This window comes from Acomys russatus, chromosome 22, assembly GCF_903995435.1.
Source record: "Acomys russatus chromosome 22, mAcoRus1.1, whole genome shotgun sequence".
Lineage (NCBI taxonomy): Eukaryota > Metazoa > Chordata > Mammalia > Rodentia > Muridae > Acomys > Acomys russatus.
The window spans coordinates 12,063,449-12,085,803 of record NC_067158.1 but is presented as its reverse complement, the minus strand read 5'-3'; the positions used below and the strand labels follow the sequence as shown (position 1 = coordinate 12,085,803).

Genomic DNA, 22,355 nt, shown 5'->3' with positions numbered 1-22,355 from the left:
TTTGTTGTGTAGATGGAGGGGTCACTTCCCAACTCTTTACATGCCTGACCAGAAACTGGATGCTAAAGCTATTATTTTAGGGCTGGGGAGATGGCTTAGTGGTTAAGAGCACTTGTTGCTCTTACCGAGGACCCAGGGTCTGGGGTCGAGTCCCAGGGCCCACATAGTGGTTCATAACTACCACAACTCCAGTTTCAGGTGATCCAACACCTTCCTGTGGCTACCATTGGCACCAGGCATGCATGTGGTACACATACCTGTATAAAGGCAAAACACTCAGACATATAAAATAGAATAAATAAATCTAAAATAATTTATTTTTTAAAAGTTAAAAAAAAAAGTCCTCGGGGGATGGCTTAGTCAGTAAAAATGACCTGATTTTGATGCCCAGAACCCACATGGATTAAATCTGGGGGAAGCAGAACACACTTGTAATCCCAGTGCCAGGGGCAAAGAGAAGCAGACCCTCAGAGCTTGCTTTGGCCATCACAGCCCACTGGCCAAGTTCCAGGCCAGTGAGAGACTCTAAAAAGGTAGATAGTATCTAAGGAGCAACACACAAGGCTGCCCTCTGGCCTCCTTATGCATGCACACACCCATGCAAGTGCACGTGCATGCACGCACGCACGCACACACACACACACATTTGCACCTGCACACAGAAAATCTTCAGACTAGCCTTTTCTTTATAAGTAGGGAGCTTAGAATGCAGCTCAATAGAACTCTTGCTTAGCATATTCAATGCCATGAGTTCAGGCCTCAAAGCAGACCAAAAAAATAAAAAATAAATAAAGTGAGCATTAAGGTCTGGCACTAGGGAAGATGGGGTTGCAGGGAGCACAGGCATCTATCTCCCACCTAAACGACAAATGTCAGCAGAATCTGTCTGGGGGATGATAACGTATAACGACCTTTATGTCTGAAAATGCCAGGATAAAATACATTATTCTGTAGGCTAATTTAAAATTATTGGACAGAAATATCAAAAGAAGCTTTCAGGCCCTCCCTCCTGCAAATTAAAAATCACAATGCACCTGCCCCTAGGGCTGTTGCAGGTGTGGCTTCCGGGTCACACATGCCTCTCAGTAGGTGGCAAAGAGGAGAGAGGCTACATCTACACTCAGCGGTCTGACCTGTGAACATCTGAGGGATTAGTAGCTGAGCATTCCCTGAAAAAAGTGAGCCTGACGCGGCCACCAGTCAGGAGCCACACAGGCCTGGAGGGGCAGACCATGCCGGAGAGGACCCTTGCCAGGCACCATAATGCACAAGTAAGGCATAGCACTCTTGAGATGACTCGTGAGAGACCCCAGGCAGCACTAAGGGAAGCAAGCAAGTGGTGAAATGGAAGAAAAAGGGAAACAGAAGGATGAGGGAGGGCACAATGAAGGGAGGCAGAACTGGAGACACAATCGTAGTAAGGAACAGCCTGATGTGAGCAGCTGGCGATGCCACCTGGGACCATGGTGTGGACCTGTCCTGGGCCACCACCGGGCACCACATCTGCATCCCCAGCCCTGAAGCAGCAGGGGTTCCCCGGCCCTGACAGGCAAGGTGGCTGTCCCTCATCTGGGCTACCACCATGGGGACATGTTGATGTGTGAGGGCTGTGCAGAACTGGCCCCACCCCTCACCTGGGCATCTTGGGAGAGCTGGACCTGGGCGCACGAGAGCAGGAGAGCTGACCCCTCCCCTGGACAGCTGCAGTACTCAAGAGAGTGGGTCCTGCACATTGCAGGAGTTGCGGGTGAGCCAGCCCTGAGGACACAAGTGTGGGACAGCTGGCCTACCACTCATCTCCCATGCTGTGGCATGGATGAGGGAGAGAGACTCTCCTTCTCCTCCCCTCCCCAACGAGGCAGTCGGGAGACCTGGCCCAGGCGTCAGGAGAGCAGGTCCTGCACCTCACCTGGGCAGCACAATAGAGCTGGCTCTGTCACCTGCCTGCCATGGGATGAAATGGGCAAGGGAGAGATGCCCCACCCCGACCCCTTGCTACCTACAGCAGGCTAGAGAACTGGCCCCAAGGTCATCAGAGCAGGAGAGCTGTCCCTGCCCCTCACCTGCTGCAACACTCGGGAGAGTGAGCCCTGCACCTTAACAAGGCAGCACAGTAGAGTTGACCCTGGATGTGAGTGTTGTGGGTGAGCTGGCCCTGATGGCATGAGTGTGGGAGATCATGCCTCCTGTCTGATGGGTGGTGGTGCGGATGAGGGAGAATATGCCTGCCCTCTTCCCCTCCCTCATCCCTTGTCATATACATACACACACACACACACACACACACACACACACACACACACACATCAGGAGAGCTGGCCCCAAGGTCATAGGAAGAGAAGTGGGTTTGTCTCTCATCAGTTGCAACACTTGGGAGAGCAGGGTAGAGCTGGTCCTGGTTGTGGGAGTTGCTGGTGAGCTGGCCCCAAGGGTGTGACAGCAGGAGAGCTGCTGGGCTGACCAGCTCTAACACCTCTCAGGCCTAGATCCAAGAGCTTTGAATTGGTCTACCCCAACATCTACCCCATTGATGAACTGGAGAGCCTACAGATCTAAAATGACAGGATCTCCATGACACAGGGCAACAACAGGATATCCATGAGGAGGAGTCCCAGTGAGGTTCCCGTAGTGACGGAGCAGCAGAAGCCAGAGGCCTCAGACCAGACCAACCAGTAATTGCAATGAACATTTGCAAGGGAAAAAGTGCGGATGTGGACAAAAGGGTACGCTGTGGGACACACTGACCCGCTACAGCTTCCACAAGATTTTTTTTTTTTTTCTCTGTTGGGGGAAAGTCGGAAGGGCAGAGGGCAGGTAAGAGGGGAGGTGGAGATGAAATTCCCAGAGAGCCAATGAAAAGCTTTTTTTTTTTTAATTACAAATTATGCAAACAGGACAGTATGACCCATACAAAGGAGGTGGGGATCGATAAATTCCATATCAAAAAAATTCAAGGATCATGAGGCAGAGGGGGTGGAAAGACACACCAGAGAAAGGCCAGACAGCGGACTTGACAGAGAAATTCTTTGAAGCAACTATGTTAGCGATGAGTTAAATATGATTAGGTGAGGTAAAGGAGCAGGCGTACAGTCAATAAATGATGTACAACCAAATGGGAGCATAGAGCCAAAAAAAACCTTTTAGAGAACAAAAATATTCTGAAGCTGAAAAATACAAATAAAATGAAACCTTTAGTAGACTTAGATTTAAAGTAATTTGAGCAAGGACAATAAAGAGCAGCTAAGGTGCTGGGCAATGGTGGCACACATCTTTAATCCCAGCACTCAGGGAGGCAGAGGCAGGTGGATTGCTGTGAGTTCAAGGCCAGCCTGGTCTACAAAGAGAGTCCAGGACAGGCAAGGCTACACATAGAGAAACCCTGTCTCAAAAAGCAAAAACCAAACAAACAAACAAAAATCAAAAACAAAGATAAAAACAAAACCAGGGGCTGGAGAGATGGCTCAGTGGTTAAAAGCACTGGTTGCTCTTCAAGAGGAATTCCTAGCACTCACAGGACAGCTCACAACCACCTGTAACTCTGGTTCCCGGGGATATGTGCCCTCTCTTCTGGTCTCCGTGGACGCTGCACTCACATAGGGCACAGACATGTATGCAGGCAAGACACCCATCCACAAAAATAAAATAAATCCAAAACAAAACACTCACTAAGCTACAAGAAAACTACCTTAAATAATAAGTTTTAGACTGAGTAATTAGGCAAAAATAAATAAATAAAATTTTCAAAAGGTACAATGTTACCAGTGAAGACCGCTGTTGCAGTCAGTCCAGATGTCTTAGTGTGAATCCTAGCTTTGGCCCACTAGCTGGGTGATTGTTGTTTGCCTCAGTTTCCCATCCTACCCAATGTGAGGTCGGGCAGCAAACGAACGCATGCGCACGGGAAACCCAGCAAGGGGGCGAGGTCAGGTTGTCTGGGGAACCGGAGGCGCACGGGGATTGGCGGGACGAGACGTGCGGAGATGGGCGGGGCGGGGCGGAAGGCGATTGGCCGGACCTGCGGATGGGCGGGACAGGGGCGCGGAGATTGGCGGGATGCGGCGCAGCGCGGTGAGTGTGCTGTTCAGCGGGGTCAACGTGGGTGCTGGGCCAGGCTGGGGGCTCCCGGGGCAACGGGCCGGGGTCTCAGGGGTGCTTCGGACAGTGCTGCGTGGGCCGGAGCTGGGGGGCGTCGGCTGCGGGACAGGTCGCTCGGGGCACCGTGTGGGCCGCTGCTACCACCCACCGCGTTTGGCTTACATTGAGTTGATTTGCGCCCATTTGGCAAATTCGTCATGAGTCCGCTTCCTGTGCCAGAGCTGCTCAATAAAGCAAGCCGAGCCAGCTAGGGGGATTTGAACTTTGTAGTAGCTGTGCCAAAAAAAAAAAAGTAAAATGAAAGGAAAGCTGTGTTCAAAACTTACGTTACTTACACGCAGCCTGTGGTCATTTTAACTACACATAAAGAATATGTTGAAACCTCTATTCACCGAAATCCGCTGTGCACCCTCCCCCGCCAAGCACATCTTAGCTGGACTTCTTGTGGGACAGAGATGCAATACCTCCTTGAAGAAAACAAAATCCTCTGCCCTCCTGGAGCTTATATGATGCAGTTGGATGAGGCAAAGTAGATGCTAGAGAAAATCAGATCGGTTAATTAGCTATGGGAAGGTGACTTTTAAGGAAAGACTTGAAGGGGGGGGCGGTGGGGAAGAGCCAGTAAGCCGTGGGGGTGGGGTGGGGTGGGGTGGGGCAGAGAGCCAGCAAGAGTCCCTGCTGTGGAAGGGACACTTGGAAGGAGAAACAGGTCGGAGGGGAGGACCGGTGCACCTAGAGGCCTTCCTACAGGTCTAGTAAGAACTTGGGGGCATTGCTTACCAAAAAGTAGCCTTTGGACAGGCTTGATCAGAGCAGGGAGAGCTTTGTGTTCTAACTGGGTAGAAATACGAGGCAAGTGATACAAGCTCCAGGATTATCTGGTTAGGGTTATAGGGTGGCATCTCCAGACCCATGTATGTCCCTCTCCTTCTATCTTGGTGTCCATTGGGTGCCATGTGGGCAGCCTGGTTGGGACATCAGGGGTGCTGTTGCTGCTGCTGCTGCTGCTTTGGGTTCAGGCAGGAACTGCAAGGAATGCCTTTGCGTTTCTCTACAGTGATGCCCCTTGGCCTGGACACAGCTGCTTGGACAGAAGAAGGCAGGAGTGCCACCATGTTTTCAGAGCAGGCAGCACAAAGGGCCCACACTCTGCTCTCCCCGCCATCAGCCAGCAATGCCACCTTTGCCCGGGTGCCTGTGGCGACTTATACCAATTCCTCACAGCCCTTCCGACTCGGAGAGCGCAGCTTTAACCGACAGTACGCTCACATTTATGCCACCCGCCTCATCCAGATGAGACCCTTCCTGGTGAGCCGGGCCCAGCAGCACTGGGGTAAGCTTGGGGTGTGCTGCTCCCAAGAGCCCAGCACCTAGAACCAGGACTTTTCTGTAACCAGTAATACTTCCCAGTTACCATGGAAACAGCCTCTTTAGCTCTCTGTTTCTCCTTAAAAGTGAGGGATACATTAACTTGTGGGGAGCTGGGCATGGTGGCGCACGCCTTTAATCCCAGCACTCGGGAGGCAGAGGCTGGTGGATCACTGTGAGTTCAAGGCCAGCCTGGTCTACAAAGTGAGTCCAGGACATTAACTTGTGGGGTTAAATTGGGCTTGACTCAGAGGCAGATCTGAGGTGAGGGGTGATTTCTGGCAGTGATGGGCACTGAATCCACAGAGGAAATGGTTTTACTATTGTCAACACAAGTTGGTCACTCATGTGCCCACCCTAGCTAAAGAGCCTCCTTCATTATGGCAGGCTGGGCACCAAAAACCTTGATCTTTGAGGGATGGGCCACACCCAAACCATAGCAGAGTCACAGGTGGGGATTTGGAGTCTCATGTTTCTCTTGGCATCTGGTGCTTCTGTGTGGTGCGGGGGAGAGGGGGGTCCCCCCTTTCCTACTGCGGAAGCGGCTGCTCCCCTGGGCGGAGCTCTTGAGGAATGTTCTTGGCGGTTCCGGGGCATGAGTGTGGTTCTGACCCAGCCTCCCCCCCCTGCCGCCTCAGCAGTCAGTTTTAGGAGTGGGCTCATGCTAATGAATCCCTGGAATTTTCTGGAGCTTGTTTGCCTTGTTCCTGCCCAGCTTGGCTTTCCACATCTTTCCTTCTGGGTCTGTGGAGCAGTCACATAGGTTCTGGTTTCCCTCCTGGGGACTTGAGTAAACAAGGCTGCTGACTCCACAGGGAACATAACGGACCGGGTGGGTGGGGCAGGGAGGGAATGTTGTGAGGACAGTTCTCAGAGGATGAAGCATCAGGCAGAGCAGAGCTGGCACAGGAGAATCCAAAGTCTTTATCTGGACCTTTAATCCCAGTTCTTTGGGAAGCAAGAGGCAGGTGGCTGTCTCTGAGTTTGAGGCCAGCCTGGTCTACAGAGTGAGTTCCAGGACAGCCAAAGCTATGTTGTGAGACCATGTCTTGAAACAAACAAACAAACAAACAAACAGAAGGACATGGCGGTTGTCAGGACAGAGCTTGTGGCTGAGGTGTAGGTAATATGCTTCACAGTTGCTTCCTGTGGCCTCGTAATGAAGTGCTGTAAACAGGGGACTTAGGGCAACACTTATTTATTCTCCCATGGTTCTGGAGGCCAAACGTCTGGAATCAGGTCAGCAGGGCCGATTGCTTCTAGAGCAGTGGTTTGCAGCCTTCCTGATACGGCGACCATTTAATACAGTCCCTTGTGTTGTGGTGACGCCCCCCCCCCAACCTTACAATTATTTTCATTGCTACTTCATAACTGTAATTTTGCTGCTGTTATGAATTGTAATGTACATACCTGATACGCAGGATATCTGTATGCGATCTCCATGAAAGGGTCACCTGAGCCCCAGAGGTTCAAGACTCATAGGCTGAGAACCCCTGTTCTGGAGGCTTTAGGGTAGGGTGTGTCCAGTTTCTGGTGGCCCCAAGAGTCCCTGGGCTTGCGTCTCCTCCCTGTCTTGTCTCTGTCCTTCCTTGTGTCTTTTGGATGTTTGGCCCACTCCACCCAGAGCCCCTCTGTCCCCTCTGGTGGACCCCCACTTCACCATCACATGGCAAAGGCCAGGGAGGCAGCACCCCTGCGAGCCCAGTAAGTGTCCTGTGGCAGGGGTCAGGCAGGGTCGTCTGTGGGTGTCATTGTCCGACTCTGCGCCCTCACGCCCAGGCAGTGGAGTCGGAGTAAAGAAACTGTGTGAGCTGCAGCCTGGGGAACCGTGCTGTGTAGTGGGCACTCTGTTCAAAGCCATGCCACTCCAACCCTCTATCCTGCGGGAGATCAGCGAGGAGGTAAACCTTGCCGCCCCCCCCCCACCCCCCGTGTGACAACCTTGTCACAGGCTGGGCCTTTGATTGAAGGGGGGGGGGGAGGGACAAGAAAGCCAATCCAGCCAGGCCAGGGCGACCTGGGCTCTGAGACTGCCCTTCCACCTGTCTGCCAGCACAACCTGATCCCCCAGCCTCCTCGGAGCAAATACATCCACCCAGATGACGAACTGGTCTTAGAAGATGAACTGCAACGGATCAAACTGAAAGGCGCCATCGATGTGTCAAAGTTGGTCACAGGTGGGGGAGCCCAGGGGATACGGTGGGGGTCCTGAAATGGGGGCGGCCTAGCAAGAGTATGTATAGGGAAGCCCATAGACGGGGGGGTGGGGAGGAAGGGCTGTGTGTTAAAGGCTGGCATACTAGGTCTTGGGAAGTAGGGAGGGCAAAGGCCGATTGTCTATGGATGATCATCTGGGAGATCAGCCTCCCTGACTCCACCCAAAAGCAATAAGCCAGAGGAGAAGACTCAATGGAGTGGCTGGGGGCGGGAGGGGGGGGGGTGGCTAGGAGGAAGGAGAGCCTCAAAGGTTCCTATCCCAGGAACGGTCTTGGCGGTGTTTGGCTCAGTGGAAGACGACGGCAAGTTTCGGGTCGAGGACCACTGCCTCGCTGACCTGGCTCCACAGAAGCCCATACCCCCACTTGACACCGACAGGTGAGGAGCCCCACTGGGGCACCCCGGTGCCCATGCTGGGAGGCAGCCTCCTCCCTCTAGCGGTCTGCAAGACCTCACCACCTTCTTCTGTAGATTCGTGCTGCTGGTATCCGGCCTGGGCCTGGGCGGAGGTGGTGGCGAGAGCCTCCTAGGCACCCAGCTGCTGGTGGATGTGGTAACGGGACAGCTTGGGGATGAGGGGGAACAGTGCAGTGCTGCCCATGTGTCCCGGGTCATCCTCGCCGGCAACCTCCTCAGTCACAGTACGCAGAGCAGAGACTCTATCAACAAGGTATGGAGTCTGCTAACATGGCTGGCCAGGCCTGCTGCTCTGGGACTCTCCTCCTGAGGCCTCTCTCCCTGTCTGCCCTGTCTCCCTGCTGCTGCTGGGCTTTACCTTTCTCAAAGCCAAGGGACTCTGATGGGCTGTGGGTGTCCCCCTAATCAGAGCCTCACTTGGGGGTTGGGGGGCTCTTCTCCCAGGCCAAGTACCTCACCAAGAAAACCCAGGCAGCCAGCGTGGAGGCAGTCAAAATGCTGGATGAGATCCTTCTGCAGCTGAGTGTAAGCAGCTGGGGGGCTGGCAGGGCCATGGGAATCTGCTGGTGAAGCTGCTGTCTGGCGGGGAAGGGGAGGCGGGGTGGCCAGAGTAGGAGGTGGGGCTTCTTGAGGCCTACGAGCTCTCCCTGCCTTGTGCCCTCCAGGCCTCCGTACCTGTGGACGTGATGCCAGGTGAATTTGATCCAACCAACTACACACTCCCGCAGCAGCCCCTGCACCCCTGCATGTTCCCGCTGGCCACTGCCTATTCCACGCTCCAGCTGGTCACCAACCCATACCAAGCCACCATCGATGGAGTAAGGTAGCCACCATGGCACGAGACCCAGGGACACAGTAAGTCTGGGAGGGGGGCGGGGCTGCAGAAGGCCCTCCTGGTATCTGTCTACCCTGCAAGGTTGGCTTGGGCACCACCCCCGCCCCCCACGACCATTGAGTAGGGTTTGAGGTAGTCTTTGTAGGTGGGGTGGCAGTGATAGCAACCCTCTCCCGCCCCTCCGCCCCCGCCCCCCGGCCATAGTCAGCAGAGCCTCTCCCTTGCAGGTTTCTAGGGACATCGGGACAGAATGTGAGCGACATCTTTCGGTATAGCAGCATGGAGGACCACTTAGAGATCCTGGAGTGGACCCTGCGGGTCCGTCACATCAGCCCCACAGCTCCAGACACCCTGGGTATCTGCTCAGTTACACTCGTGGGACCAAGGGGCCTGGACGGGTTCCCAGCACAGCCTTGTATTCAGAAAAGCGGTTCTGGAACCCACTCTGGAATTGTAATTCTGTCCGTGCCCAAAGCTTGCACGGTACAGACTAGGAACATACAACCTTAGTACCACTAGGCCACAGGACCACGGACGGGGCAACTGTTTTCACAGTTGGGGTGCTGTTGGCATTCAGTGAGAAGGGAGGGACCCCCTTAGTGGGACAGTTCAATAACGGGCCTTTTTCCAGGGTGTTACCCCTTCTACAAGACCGATCCATTCATCTTCCCGGAGTGCCCTCATGTCTACTTCTGTGGCAACACCCCCAACTTTGGCTCCAAAATCATCCGAGGTAAGTTTAATCTTTTGGGGGCTCCCAGGCCTGAGTTGTCAGGAACAGTTTTGCCTCACCTGGGTGCAAGGGTCCCTACAGGATAGAAGGTCTGTGCAGTGGCCATCATGTGATAGTGTGTGGTGTAGCTGACTAGAGGGGGTCTCAGCTGAGCACCTGGTCCAACTGTGGGTGCTTTTTCTGGGGACTTCCCTATAAAGGCAGGTCCTACCCAGAACCTCAGGTGGGCCCCATGTGATTGGTTTGCAGGTCCTGAGGACCAGATGGTGCTGTTGGTGGCCGTTCCTGACTTTAGTTCCACACAGACTGCCTGTCTGGTGAACCTGCGCAGCCTGGCCTGCCAGCCTATCAGCTTTGCAGGCTTTGGGGCAGAGCATGATGACCTGGGAGACCTGGGGCTGGGCCCCTGATGAGAGGCAGCTGGGGCAGGCCATTCACCCTTGTGACGTGAGCCCTGTAAATAAAACATGAATTTTCACAGGTCTGAACCTGTGAGCCCCTGAGCATGCGTGGGTTGGGACCAACAGGGAGAGCCCCCAGCAAGGCAGCCTCTGCTCCAGCTGGTCAGAACAGGGGGGCAGGTGGTGCCATGAGCTTGTTTTATTGGGGTGACTTTGGTTTCCTTATCTGCCCCTCCCCAAAGGCTGGCTTCAGAGCCCCCGTGGCCTTGATGTCTCACACTGGGGAAGGGGGGCCCAACCAGGGGCATCTATCTGATGGCTGTGTGTCTGCCGGCACAGGCTTGGGAAGTGTTGCCTTAGTTCCAACTGGGCCAGGGTTTTGGGACATCAGTCTCAGAAATCCCCAAAGTTCACTGTGTAGGTCTCCACGGTTGTGAATGGAAACGTGGGGCCCGTAGCCATCTCCTCCTCTTCCTCCTCCTCCTCTTCTATTTCTTCCATTCCGATCTGTTCCTCCTCCAGCTCAGTCCCATACTCTGTTGCAAACTCTGTCACTATTTCCGTATAGGTCTCAGTCTCTGATTCCTCCCAGCCTGCGGTGGTTGTGGGTAAAATTTCCCCGGGCCTCCTGGTAATGCCCGGTGTAGGGGAAGTGGGGGGAGTAGAGGCAGGGGTGGGGCTCGTGGCAGGGTCTGTGGTAGAATTGAGGCGACGCAGCCGCATCTGTTCCCTCATCCGGAGCCGGTACTGAAGGCGGCGCTGCTGTAAGCGCCGCTGCTGGGGGGTCATGGGCCGTGAGGGGTCAATGCGGAAGATCGGCCGGTTCCCATTCATAGCCAGGATCTCCCGAATGCGCTTCCAATTGGAGCGAGCCAGGATGAAGTTGCACTGGGTGGCCCCAATATCATAGTCCACGTTGCAGGTCTTGGCACTTGAGGTGTAGCCCTCTGCGTGTGCCGTCACACGGTACTCCCCCGGGTTCAGGATGCGCCAGTAGTCACCTCCGCTTGCTGTACAGGGAAGACAGGCCTGACTCTCCCTGAGCTTCGCCAGCCCTGCCCTCTCAGACTCCCCCAGGCCCAGTCCTCCCAAGTCCTGGGCAGGCCCAACGTGTCAGGCAGGGCCCAGGAGGCCAGAGACTTGCTACACAAACCAGGCTGGCCTTGCAGCTTGAGTCTTGCTACTACTTTGTGACAAGGTGAGCCCCACCTGGGAAGGCTAAACACACGAGAGGCAGGTGCCATGACACAAGCTCTGTAATCTTAGGACTCAAGGCAGGGCTGTGAACTCAAGGCTAGCCTGGGCTACACAGCAAAATTCTGAGCCAGCCCACAGGTACGTGGTGAAACCCTTAAAAAAAAAAAAAAAGGACAAGCTGGGCATGGTGGCGCATGCCTTTAATCCCAGCACTTGGGAGGCAGAGGCCGGTGGATCGCTGTGAGTTCGAGGCCAGCCTGGTCTACAGAGCAAGTCCAGGACAGCCAAGGCTACACAGAGAAACTCTGTCTTGAAAAAATTACAAAAAAAAAAAAAAAAAAAAAAAAAGAGGGGGAAAAACAAAAAAAAAGAAACATAGAAAAAAGTGCGTGTTGTACCTGTCTTCACACCGTGGTTGATGCCACTCACAGAGATGGTAGCATTGGCGATGGGAATGCCTTCTTCATCTGTCACCACACCCTTAATGCCACGGTGCACCTACAAAGGAGATGCAGTGGGGGCCCACATGGAGATCCCATGCCCACACCCCTCCCAGCTGCCCCCACTTCCATGTAGCCCAGGTTGTCCCACCTGCTCCATGAAGGTGAGCAACGCCTCCTTGTTGTTCTCCCACTCCCGGGGCAGCTCACTCTCATGGGGGAACTTGTCACAGCCCAGGTAGATAGAGAGCTCCAGGCAGTTAGTGTGCAGGTAGCTAAAGTCATTGATAGCTGGGTGGACAAGAACAGACCTGTTACCACCTCCCCATGCCTTTTGTTTTTGTTTGTTTTGGTTTGGTTTGGTTTTTCAAGACAGGGTTTCTCTGTGTAGCCCTGGCTGTCCTGGATTCACTTTGTAGACCAGGCTGGCCTCGAACTCACAGACACCCGCCTGCCTCTGCCTCCTGAGTGCTGGGATTAAAGGCGTGCACCACCAGGCCGGGCTTCACCCCATCCCTTCCACATGCCTTTCCCAAACTCTTCCCAGGCAGACTCACTCCCAGACCGAGGATTCCATTTGGCCCCGTTGACAATGCCTATGCCACTGGTGTAGTCCTGGGCCTGGCACCCCCCTCGGTAGGGCTCGGTCATGGTGAGATGCGCAGAGGCAAAGGAGATGGCCAGCCAGCGGAAAATAGCATGATCAGGAGTCTCCTGGGCCTCGGATGCCTCGTCGTCATCTTCTCCACGGGCAGCTGCCATTGCTTCGGCCAGCAGCTGCTCCGGGCTGGGTGTCCGCGCCATGTCATAGGGGTAAGACACAAGCCGCTCGCCGCCATTCAGATTTGCACCCAGCACAAAGGGGGTCTTCTCCATCCAGGCAATGATGGCCCGGACTTCTGTGGATACCTAGGGGTGGGTGGTGCGAAAAGCCATTTCCCCTTCCGTCTGTGCAGCGCCCCACCCCAGTGCTGTGAGCCCCACATCCCCATGTCCCTCTGATTCTTCCTCTTGCCCTCCAGGGTTCCTTTTCTTTTTTAGCTTTTCAAGACAGGGTTTCTCTGTGTAGCCTTGGCTGTCCTGGACTCACTTTGTAGACCAGGCTGGCCTCGAACTCACAGCGATCCGCCTGCCTCTGCCTCCCGAGTGCTGGGATTAAAGGCGTGGGCCACCATGCCTGGCTACCCTCCAGGGTTTCTGTGCCAACGCCTCAGCTCCTTGTCAGCAGTCCCCCTCCCCCCCCTCCACCCACCCATCCCCACCACCGCTCAGCACGCCAGGACCCGCTCCTTACCGTGGCATCTGGGGACAGGTAGCGTTCAGGGATTGGCAGGTTATTGTTCGGGACCCTATAGGGGACCCATTTCTTCTCCTCGGCTGCCCAGAGCACGGAGTTGAGATCCGGGAAGTCCTCAAAGATGTCAAAGCCCTCCTCAGACCACAGCCCCAGGGCCCAGTTCCCAAACTCTGAGCCCTGCAAGGAAGACCGTAGGTGACTTATCAGTTGGGAAGTCAGGGAGCCCATGCCTCCAGCCTCCGCCCACCCCTCGCCAGCCCCCACAACCCACCATCTGCGCTGCCACCTCATAGCCGTCGGGGTTCAGCGAAGGCACCAGGTGGATGCGCGTGTCCTGCACCAGGTTGCGCACTCTGGGGTTCCCGTCACGGTACTCGTGGCACAGGTACTGCATGAGCAGTAACAGGAGCTCTCGGCCTAGCACCTCATTGCCGTGGATCCCGGCCGTGTAACGGAACTCGGGCTCCCCTACAAAGACAGGAACCACAGCAGGCACTTAGCCTGGCAAGGGCTGGGGACAATCGAGGCTTACGGTGCTCAGCAAGGCAAGCCTGGATCCCCTGGGGTCTCCAGGTCAGGCAGAGGAAGGCAGGGTGCTGCGCATCCACCGTATGGTCCCAGCAGGAGCAAAGCAATTGGCAAAACAGTGTCCTCAGCCTCACCCAGCTCATGCTCCCCAGGGTTGTCTGAGATCTCCATCGCATAGATCTTGAGCCCCCGTGAACTCTTGCCCAGGCTGTATGTGCGGGTGATTGTAGGGCACTCCTCATTCACGACCTTCATCAGCTGGCAGGGAGGAGATAGGGTGTCACTCACCAGCATCCTCCTGCTCCCCTGACGCAGTCCATGGGAAGAGGCAGGTAACTCCAGCCCCTCTCAGATGCCCCCACACCCTGTCCCTGTCCCCCCAACCCCGCCCCCCGCCACGGGCACTAGCTGGCAACATTCCTCGAAGGGAGACTAGCCTCTGTAATAGTAGGGACTAGGCTGAGTATAAGCTCTCCTGCACCCCAGCCTATGACTCAGGTTCCTAACCTGGCGCATGTCCTTGTAGCTGTGATGCCGGAAGTCCAGGCTATCGGTGGTCACCACCTCATTCTGTGCATAGTAGCTGTGGACAGCTGCAAGAAGAGCAGGTATACAGAGCCCGAATCAGCTGCCCTTCGGCCCACATCCAAATCCCACGTAGCTCCCCGAAGCCACGGCCAGCCCCCCCTCTTCACTCACGGGTCATAGGGCAGCCTAGCACCTCCAGGCGCATGCAGAGGCTACCGTTCCAGGTGAGCGGATAGATGCGGATGAAACGGGCCACAACCGGTTCAGGGAGTTCACTCAACACAGGTGTGTCCTTGTCCACGTTCCCATAGAAGGTCTAGAGAGAAGCAGGCCCTTGTGTAGTACCCTGCCTCACCCAGGAGCCCCTCCCCCCCCGCCCTCGGGTGCAGACCCTGAGCAGAGAAGCTTTCCGGCACCCACCATCTCCTCATAGCCATTGGTGTACACCGCCCAGGTCTGGCTGTCGTTGCTGAAGCCCACGAAGAAGGTGGTCACGAAGTCGTCACTGTGAAGCAGACATAGTCAAGGACAAGCTGCTCGCACCCAGGGCTCTAAGGCCCTGAGACCAACTTCTGGACCACAGCGGGGCTGTGGAGCATGGCCTGGACCTCTGGAGACAGATTCTGTGCCTGTTTGGCCATGGCCAATGGCTATTGCAAAGCTTGTCTGTCCACCTGAATATACGGACTGACTAGCCATGCTGAGGGACATGCCCCCACAATAATTGATTTTTCTGACCTTCCCAGTTCTGGTCAGGGGCTGTCTGGAATGTCTCAAACAGGACTCAGAGCTGTGCTGGAGGCCCTGCCCACTGCCTAGGAGCCCATCCACATACTGGATGCTGGAGTCTCGGCCCTGGGTAATGACGCCTGTGAACCGTGTCGTCCTTCTGGTGTCCACCTCGATCCACTGCGTCTGGGACTCGTCCTCAGCACACCACGCCCCATCATAGTAGTCATCTTCGTTGGTACCGGCCTGTTAGAGGGGAGGCTGAGCATGGGCAGGGGAGCCCTGGCCCACTGCTGGATGGACAGTCCACTTACCCACCTGCATGTTGAGCCGGCCCCGCTGAGCTCCCAGGCCATGGCGCAGCATGGAGGAGGCACGGATCTGGTTGTCCTCAATGCGGTGTGACTCCATCCCAATAGGTGGGCACTCTGCCAGATGCACACCCTGGGCTAGCGGCTCACAGGCTCAACCTCCCTCCATGAATCAACAGCCAACTAGAGCCCATGCCCCTTACATGTGAGTGCCAGGCAGAGGCACAAGCTCTGTAGCTTGTGCCTTTAAAGATTGCAGATTCCACCCTTCTCAAGTCGACTCAGATCAGGCCAGGAGCCAATTTAGTCCAAGCCTGCTTTCCTCCCTGCACTCCCCCTCCCGCCCCCGGCATTAGCTGCCGTGTGAGGCATGAGCTAATGGTGCCTAACACTTATGATAAAAAATCCAGGTCCCCAGGGACTTCACCCAGATTAGGCCGCTTGCACACTGGCTTCAAAATGAAACCTATAAAGACAGCTAGAGACCTCCCTCCACTGTCACCCCACCCCCTCCCCACTGTTGGATACCCAGAAGCTCCACCCCCACTTCCCCAAGCAGGCCAGCCCCAGACCAGAGCACAGGTGCAGCCTGTCTTCAGCTCATGGGGCTCCCCCCCTCCCCTGTGTGCTGCAAGAATCTATGGTAGATGGGGGTCAAAGCTGCACCAGGAAATCTGGTCCTGTGTGTGCATGGTCCTGAGTGGGTCCTGACCCTCCATCTCTAGCCCCACTCACTGATTTTCTCCACTGGAGCCCACTCTTCCTCCAGTTCCTTCGAGGGCCCTGCTAACAGCAAAGGGAGGGGCTAAAGCCAAGGGCCTTCAGCATCAAAAAGCCAAATGCTGCCCCATGGGGACTGCACAGATGCACCTTTGTGATCCTTGTTTCTCTCCGCAGCCCACTTGTCCTCAGTGTCTTCCTTGGGGCTACTGCCCTCCTTTTTGGGTTTCTCTGGGCCATGTAAAATAAGAGAGGCTAGTCAGCTTGGCCCTGGGCCTGGAGTAGGAGAGGCCTTGCTGAGCTGGGAATACATGGGGAGGGGTGTCAGGTTGAGCTAGGGGTATATGAGGGTCAGGCTGACCTGGAAGCAAGCAGGAGGGGTCAGGCTGAGCTGGGGGGTATGTGATGGGGCTAGGGCTATGCTGGAGGTACACGAGGGTCAAGCTGACTTGAGAACATGTGGGGGGAGGGTCCCCGGCCAAGCCTGGAGCATGCAGATAAGGATTAGGCTGAGCTAGGGGACAAGGGGTTCAGGCTGAGCTAGGGGCACATCTGGCAGACACATGTGGCCTCCAGAGGTAGCCTGCTATGTCATGCCTGGCCTCACTCACTCATCTCCTCTTTCTCTTCATCCACCCCTTGTCCAACATCAGGCTTCTGTGGTGGAGGGTGGGGGAAGTAATAGTCCACTGTAGAAGAGAAAGGCTGGCTTAGTCGGCCCTAATCCTGCGCTGGCCTGGGCTCCTGACCTCACAGAAGGCCGTAAGGCAGGCATTGGCAGCAGGGGAGAGAGGCGAGAAGGTAGGGGACAGGCTAAGACTGAGGTCACAAGCCTGGTACAAGGTCTGCCTATGGAAAGGCCGAATCAAAGATGGGCAGAAAGTGGTGCCAGGACCAGACATATGGCAGGGTGGCAGCTAGCATCTGCATCCATGACGGGGCAGACCTTGAGATCTGGGCTGAGGCCAAGGGTCCGAGGCATTAACAGTACAGAAGCGGTAAGAACCTGCGCACGCCTAGAGCCCAGAGAGGAGGAGATTTAAGGGATCCACTGGGATCTGGGAAAGAGGTGTGCCAAGGTCAACAGCCAAACTCCTTGGAGAAGGCGGGTGCAGTGAACAGGCAGGGAGCCTGCTAGAGCCCAGGGTAGGGAGGGCTGAGCCCACACAGGCTAACAGGCCTGAGAAAAAGAGACCCATACACACCCAAAGTCAGGAGCCAGCAACATGGTCGGGGAAGGCCCAGTGCCCTGACTACATGCGTGGCCCTTGGACTTTGGGGTATGGTTTACTCACAGTCATCATAGTTGGGGATCACATAGCCATCCTCATAGTCAGGGGGCACTAGGGGCGTCAGAGGTGGATCTGTGGGGGTAAGGCGGAAGTGAGCCAGGGCCTCTCCCTTGGCTCCAAGGCCCCTTCTACTGCCTCCCTGCCTACCGATTTCCTTCCTTTCTTCTGGTTCTTCGGCCTTCTCCTTGGGGCGCTCTGGCCAGAGCCTCTTCCTGCTGGTTGTCGGTCTGGGCTGTTTCTGGCGCCGGATGTATTCAACTAAAGGGGGGGGGGGGAGGCAGATTCTGAGCAGACAAGCTGGGTGGACCCTAGGCCAGAGTCTAGTCCACACCTGAGTGGGGGGGGGGGGGGGGGGGGTCTGCTTACAGTCTTCATAATCCTCCCGCTCTATCTGGTCATTGTAGTCCAGTGTGGGCGCCTCGGTCTCCTCCTCTGGCTCTGAGAGGAAGATAACAACGGCCTACTGGCAACCATACCAAGGTCCAGTCCAGAGGGCCCCCCCCCCTATAATAGCGCCGAGTGACTGACTGGTCACCCTGAGACCAAGAAAATGACAGCTGCTCACCTGGCTGGGGCTCCTTGGCCTCCACCTGGGTCTCTTCTCCTTGGCCTTGCCACGTGTCTGGGAAGGTTCTTCCTATGACAGAGAAGTCCCAGGAGCAGATGAATGGGGGTACCTACCCAGATCACCTTGAAAGCTTAAGACCACAATGCAATGCATCGGGGCCTCTGTGGGCGCTGTAGATACCTTCCTAAAGCCGTACAGCTCACTTCCGGGACACACAGGAAGCTAGCTAGCTTCCACCTCACCCCCACACATCCACCTCCGAAGCCCCTGCTGCCCCCTGACTAAGAAGATGGCTACTTGATCCCCAACTTTGACAACAGTGAGTATCTAGTGCCCCAAACTCCACGGGATTCAGTATAGTGCTGGAATACTCTGAGGCTGCCTTCTGGGAGAGGGCTTGCCACAAAGCTGACACCTTCAGAGAAGAGCAGGGGGGACACCGGGGGACAGTTCTCACCTATAAGCTCCTTGCCAGAGTGGCAGCATTAAGAGAGCTCACTGATAAAACAGCCAAGTGTATGTGACCAGGCCTCAAAGCTTCCTTGTCTTAAGAGTCCCAAGAATCTCCTCGTTTATCCATGTCCTCAAAGAGGTCAGAGCCCCAGGGACCCATCCTTCTACAAACCTCTCTCCTCTGGTAGCTCCTTGGGGCTGGTGTTGGAGGGTGGGGGAAATGTCCCCTCCAGTGTTTGTAAGGAGGCTACAGTTGAGAGCCTCTTCCCTGCTGTAGGCCTCTTGGTGGCCTTGGGTGGCTTCTCCTTGGGCTTCTTGGTGGCCTTGGGTGGCTTCTCCTTGGGTTTCTTGGTGGCCTTGGGTGGCTTCTCCTTGGGCTTCTTGGTGGCCTTGGGTGGCTTCTCCTTGGGCTTCTTGGTGGGCCTGGTGGACCCCTCCAGGTGCTGTTTTGTAGCCTTGGGGCCTTTGTCTTTAAGGCCTTTGTCTTTAAGGCCTTTGTCTTTCTTTCCTTTCTTCCCTCTATCTTTGTTCTTTTCTGCAGGGGCTATTAAGGATGAAGATGCAGGATCAAACAAACAGAGCCCATTCTGTGTGCCCATGTAGTCCCTCAGGATGCCCACAGCCTGGGTGTGCGGACACCTGTCAGTCCCTGCTCTGGTATAGATCAGGAAATTGAGGTTTGCCACTTGCTCAAGTGGTAGAAAGAGACCCGTGTCCAGGCTTCCTGTCTCCGCATCCAGAGGGGTCAGCTTCAACTCTCCACTGCTCTGAAGACTAAGTACCAGGCCCGATTTCTACAGAGACGTCTCCATCTGCCAAAACTTCCATGGAGGTCCCTCACCCCCCACCCCCCATCTTTTCACATGTCTGCCTAGTTCAGGAGCACAGTTCTTTTCTGTGCCAAGCATGGAAGGCACAGGGAAGCACAGGAAGGAGCAAGGCTACCCAAGCACATGGCCAGGCAAGTTAAAGGACATAGTTCGGACTTCCTAGAGCCTCCTTGCAGGGACAAGAAAAAGCTCAAAGAGACACTCAAGTCAGGCTGCGGGCTATAATTCAGTGCTACAGCAGTTGGTGACCTGGTAGGTGCAACGCCCTGGGTTCGGATCCCTGGCACTGCACCAAGGGAGGCAGGCAGACAGGCAAGCGCTCAGTAGGTCTTGAAGCCCCAAAGGGACATCTAGAGTAGGTTGAAAGCCAGACCCAACAGGAGGCCCTGGGGACCACATCAAGGACAGAGGGACAGGCAGGGAGGGAGTTCCTGGCTACTGGTTCATCTCAGAGAAGTCTGGTAGCAAAGGCCACCCTCCCAGCACCCTAGGAGCTGCACATGCCGTGGAGAACTTAATGGTGGATGGGCACCGCAACGGCAGTTGGCTGAAACACAGGGAACATTACAGAGCACGCCCCATCAGAAGGAGCACTTCTGCAACGTCCAGCAAGCCTTGGTTGCTGGAGGTAAAGCATGTAAGGGAGGTTAAGAGCAGGACAGATCTTCAGCAGTGGAGGGCGGGAGGGGGAGGCTGCAGACCTCAGGAATGATTAACGGTGCCTTACAGTCTCCTGGGAGAGAGATCACAAGATCCTTTGCCATTCTCCAGAGGGCCGTGAAAAACAGCTAAGATTTACTGACAGCTGATTACATAAGCGACTCTGTGCTGCATGCCTCGGTGATGCTATCACCTTGTTTAGCTCTGACCATCTCACACTGGCCACTTCTACCTGGAAGGCTGGCGAATAGAGGTCTTCCTCATCCCCCCCTCCCCTGCCTGTGTGTTTCTATGGGAAGGGAGGAGGCGGACTGCCCAGGCTTGAAGCTTGCCATTAACAGGCTAGGGCCAGTTAGAAGGAGAAGGAGGTGAAACACAGTCTCCCTCCCACCCAAACCTACAACCTCTTGAGACCTGGGGATAAACAACTCAGACGACCTCAGAACGGCAAAAGCCCGGTGCTACGCTGTGCTGGATGGACATTCCTCCAGGTCACCAAACTCCTGGCTAGAACTGCCGCCCAGCACTGTGCTGCCTTGTATTGCACTGGAGAGCCGTTTCTCACTGGGCAGCATGGGAAATGGTTAGACCCTTCAGAACCCCTGTATGTTCACTTGAGCCCATGGCCGCCCAAGCCACCAGGTTCTCACCTTCTGCATCTGCCCGCAGCTTGCCCCCTGCCTTGGATTTGTGGGCACGCTGGGTGGGCTCAGGAAGTGGCTGGGCTTCCACGTCGTCTTCCCGGGACGGGGACTGGGTCTCCAGCTCCGAAAGGAAGCCTTCGAGGAACTCCTCGATCTCATCGTCAGTCAGCACCGTCTGTGGGCTCCCCCCGGGGTACAGCGCTAGCAGTGCCAGGAGGCCGCAGAACAGGGGTGCGGTGCGCACCGCAGCCATGGCTCTGGCCACGCGCGGGAGCCTGGGTGGGCTTGAGCAGGGACTTGGGTGGCAGGGGCGGCTCCCCGCGTTGGGGGGGGGGCGGGAAAGGGCGCGAGGGACCCTGAAGAGCAACGTGGGTGTCGAGGGTATCCAGAAAGGGGTGGGAGAGGAAGATTCGGGAAGGACAAGGGACTCCAAGAGAGCCTCTGGAGGGCCCAACTCCAGGGCGCTGACGGCGGCAACTGGGCGCTCCTACCCCGCGTGGCTAGCTCGCGCGCGCGGACCGCCCTCCAGAGTGCTTGCGACGGCCTGGCCGGGGCGGGGGCTTCGTGTTTCCGGAGAGAGAGGAGGAGGAGTCGGCCTTGGACCCCGGGCTGCGGGGGAGGGAGGCGGAGCAGCACTGAGCCCCAACTAATAGCAGCGTCCGCGCCCAGCAAAGAGGGTCTGGGTGCAGGACGCCTAGTGGGAAGGAAGGCCTGGGAGGAGAGTATGCGAAGTTATGGGGAAGGTGGTGTGTGTGGGGGGTGGTTGGGTGGGTGGGTGGGGTGGGAATCTAAGCAGACCTATGCTCTACCCGTTGTGTCCTCTGCTCTGAGCTCGCTGGGAAGTTGCTAGAAGATGGAGGGAGGATAAAAGAAACGTAATGCCCTGAGGGTACTGGCAACCCACTCTCTCCCACTCGCTGGATGTTGGTTCTTTGAAGTGTCACCCGCTGTGTGTAGGTACAAGTGTCACCTCCATGCAGCTACCACCAACGTCCCAGGTCTTTGGTGCCAACCGGTGTCCACAGTAGAAAAGACAGCCGTGTGAGGATTCACTTTTTCAAGGGAGGCTGTGAGAAACTGAGCTCAGCAACCCAGCTGCTATTCTGAGATAGGAACTCCACTTCAGAGGCAAGCCCTCCTGTCCCATTATGGAAAAATGACTATTACTTCCCTTTCTCTAACCAGAATCTGTTAAAACAACAAGTCGTTTACAATAGCTTTGGCTACCATGCAGGCCCAGAGGGTATGGAGAGCCTCGGAGCATGCCAGGAGGCATCAGTCACAGTGCCAGCCCGTCTGCCGGTGGCTTCTAGAAGATAAATGTTTGCTGGTTCCAAAATCCATCCCATCACAGCTAAACCCAGTACTGCGGGAGCATTTACCACTGAAAGGACTCAGGATGTCAAAGTAGGATTTTAGCCTTAGGCCCAGGTCAGTGGCAGGCAGCTCTCAACCAAGGTGGGGAGGCACCCTGAAAGAGCAGAATAGAAGCCCTAGGGTGATTGCCATGGTAACGGTTACATCTCAGCTGGAAGAGTAAAAGGAAAAAGCAGGAAAGAAAACACTAGCATAACCCCCCCACACACACACACACACTCACAGCCCCCCAACCCCGCCCCAGCAGCACCCCTGCTAGCATGAGCAGGGAGATTTTTCAGGGCCTGGGCTCTGTGTCCCACTGCCCTCTGAGAGCAGGCGAGCCCCCTCCAGGCAGTCCCTTTCTGGCTCTCCTTAAGGAAGCAGGGACACTATGCCGAGAACTGGTCCCTGGGGTATGTCCCATCTCTGTCTGCCCTCCTGGCCACTTGATTTCAGCAGATGACCTCAGTGTCCACAACTCACTGTATGTATATTAAACGGATCATGTTGTGGTGTGTCGTCCACCCTTGCATCCCCCCCTCCCCAGTCTGTGGGGGTCCTCATCAGCTTTGCTCCTCCCCTCCCCCTCCCCCTCCCTCCTCCCCCAGTCCCAGGACAACCCTCTCACAGCCTGGTGGTAGCAGCAAGGGTGAAGCAAGTCTCCACCCACTGCCCTCTGAATCATCATGCTCAAGATAAGTTCTGGGAATTTGCTTTTGTGCCGCCCCCCCCC

General features: G+C 55.8%; 2 protein-coding genes and 1 non-coding gene across 4 annotated transcripts; 2 read left to right on the top strand and 1 right to left on the bottom strand.

The window, feature by feature from the left end:
• Window positions 1-1,033: 1,033 nt before the first annotated feature.
• LOC127206038 (small nucleolar RNA SNORA17) lies at window positions 1,034-1,167 on the top strand. Its single transcript, XR_007832733.1, has one exon. It is a non-coding gene; the product is annotated as a small nucleolar RNA SNORA17 (small nucleolar RNA).
• Window positions 1,168-5,127: 3,960 nt separating this feature from the next.
• Window positions 5,128-10,147, top strand: Pold2 (DNA polymerase delta 2, accessory subunit). The gene is made up of 10 exons (XM_051164763.1): window positions 5,128-5,428; window positions 7,243-7,364; window positions 7,517-7,640; window positions 7,944-8,058; window positions 8,152-8,350; window positions 8,542-8,622; window positions 8,763-8,920; window positions 9,160-9,287; window positions 9,564-9,665; window positions 9,915-10,147. The coding sequence occupies exons 1-10, from the start codon at window positions 5,131-5,133 to the stop codon at window positions 10,073-10,075; spliced, it is 1,488 nt and encodes a 495-aa protein (XP_051020720.1). The 5' UTR covers window positions 5,128-5,130; the 3' UTR covers window positions 10,076-10,147.
• Window positions 10,148-10,222: 75 nt separating this feature from the next.
• Aebp1 (AE binding protein 1) lies at window positions 10,223-20,799 on the bottom strand. 2 transcript variants are annotated; one of them, XM_051164761.1, is made up of 21 exons: window positions 20,270-20,799; window positions 18,302-18,673; window positions 17,674-17,745; window positions 17,475-17,546; window positions 17,256-17,366; window positions 17,112-17,180; window positions 16,428-16,505; window positions 15,967-16,047; window positions 15,832-15,882; window positions 15,104-15,213; window positions 14,892-15,031; window positions 14,477-14,561; window positions 14,228-14,372; window positions 14,036-14,121; window positions 13,663-13,786; window positions 13,272-13,468; window positions 12,998-13,177; window positions 12,261-12,612; window positions 11,855-11,994; window positions 11,662-11,761; window positions 10,223-11,076 (listed from the first exon to the last, which is right to left on the bottom strand). In XM_051164761.1, the coding sequence occupies exons 1-21, from the start codon at window positions 20,514-20,516 to the stop codon at window positions 10,460-10,462; spliced, it is 3,429 nt and encodes a 1,142-aa protein (XP_051020718.1). In that variant the 5' UTR covers window positions 20,517-20,799; the 3' UTR covers window positions 10,223-10,459. The 2 variants fall into 2 exon arrangements, with proteins under 2 accessions (XP_051020718.1, XP_051020719.1); XM_051164762.1 differs by having other exon boundaries at window positions 15,832-15,879; window positions 20,270-20,798.
• Between the last annotated feature and the right edge of the window lie 1,556 nt (window positions 20,800-22,355).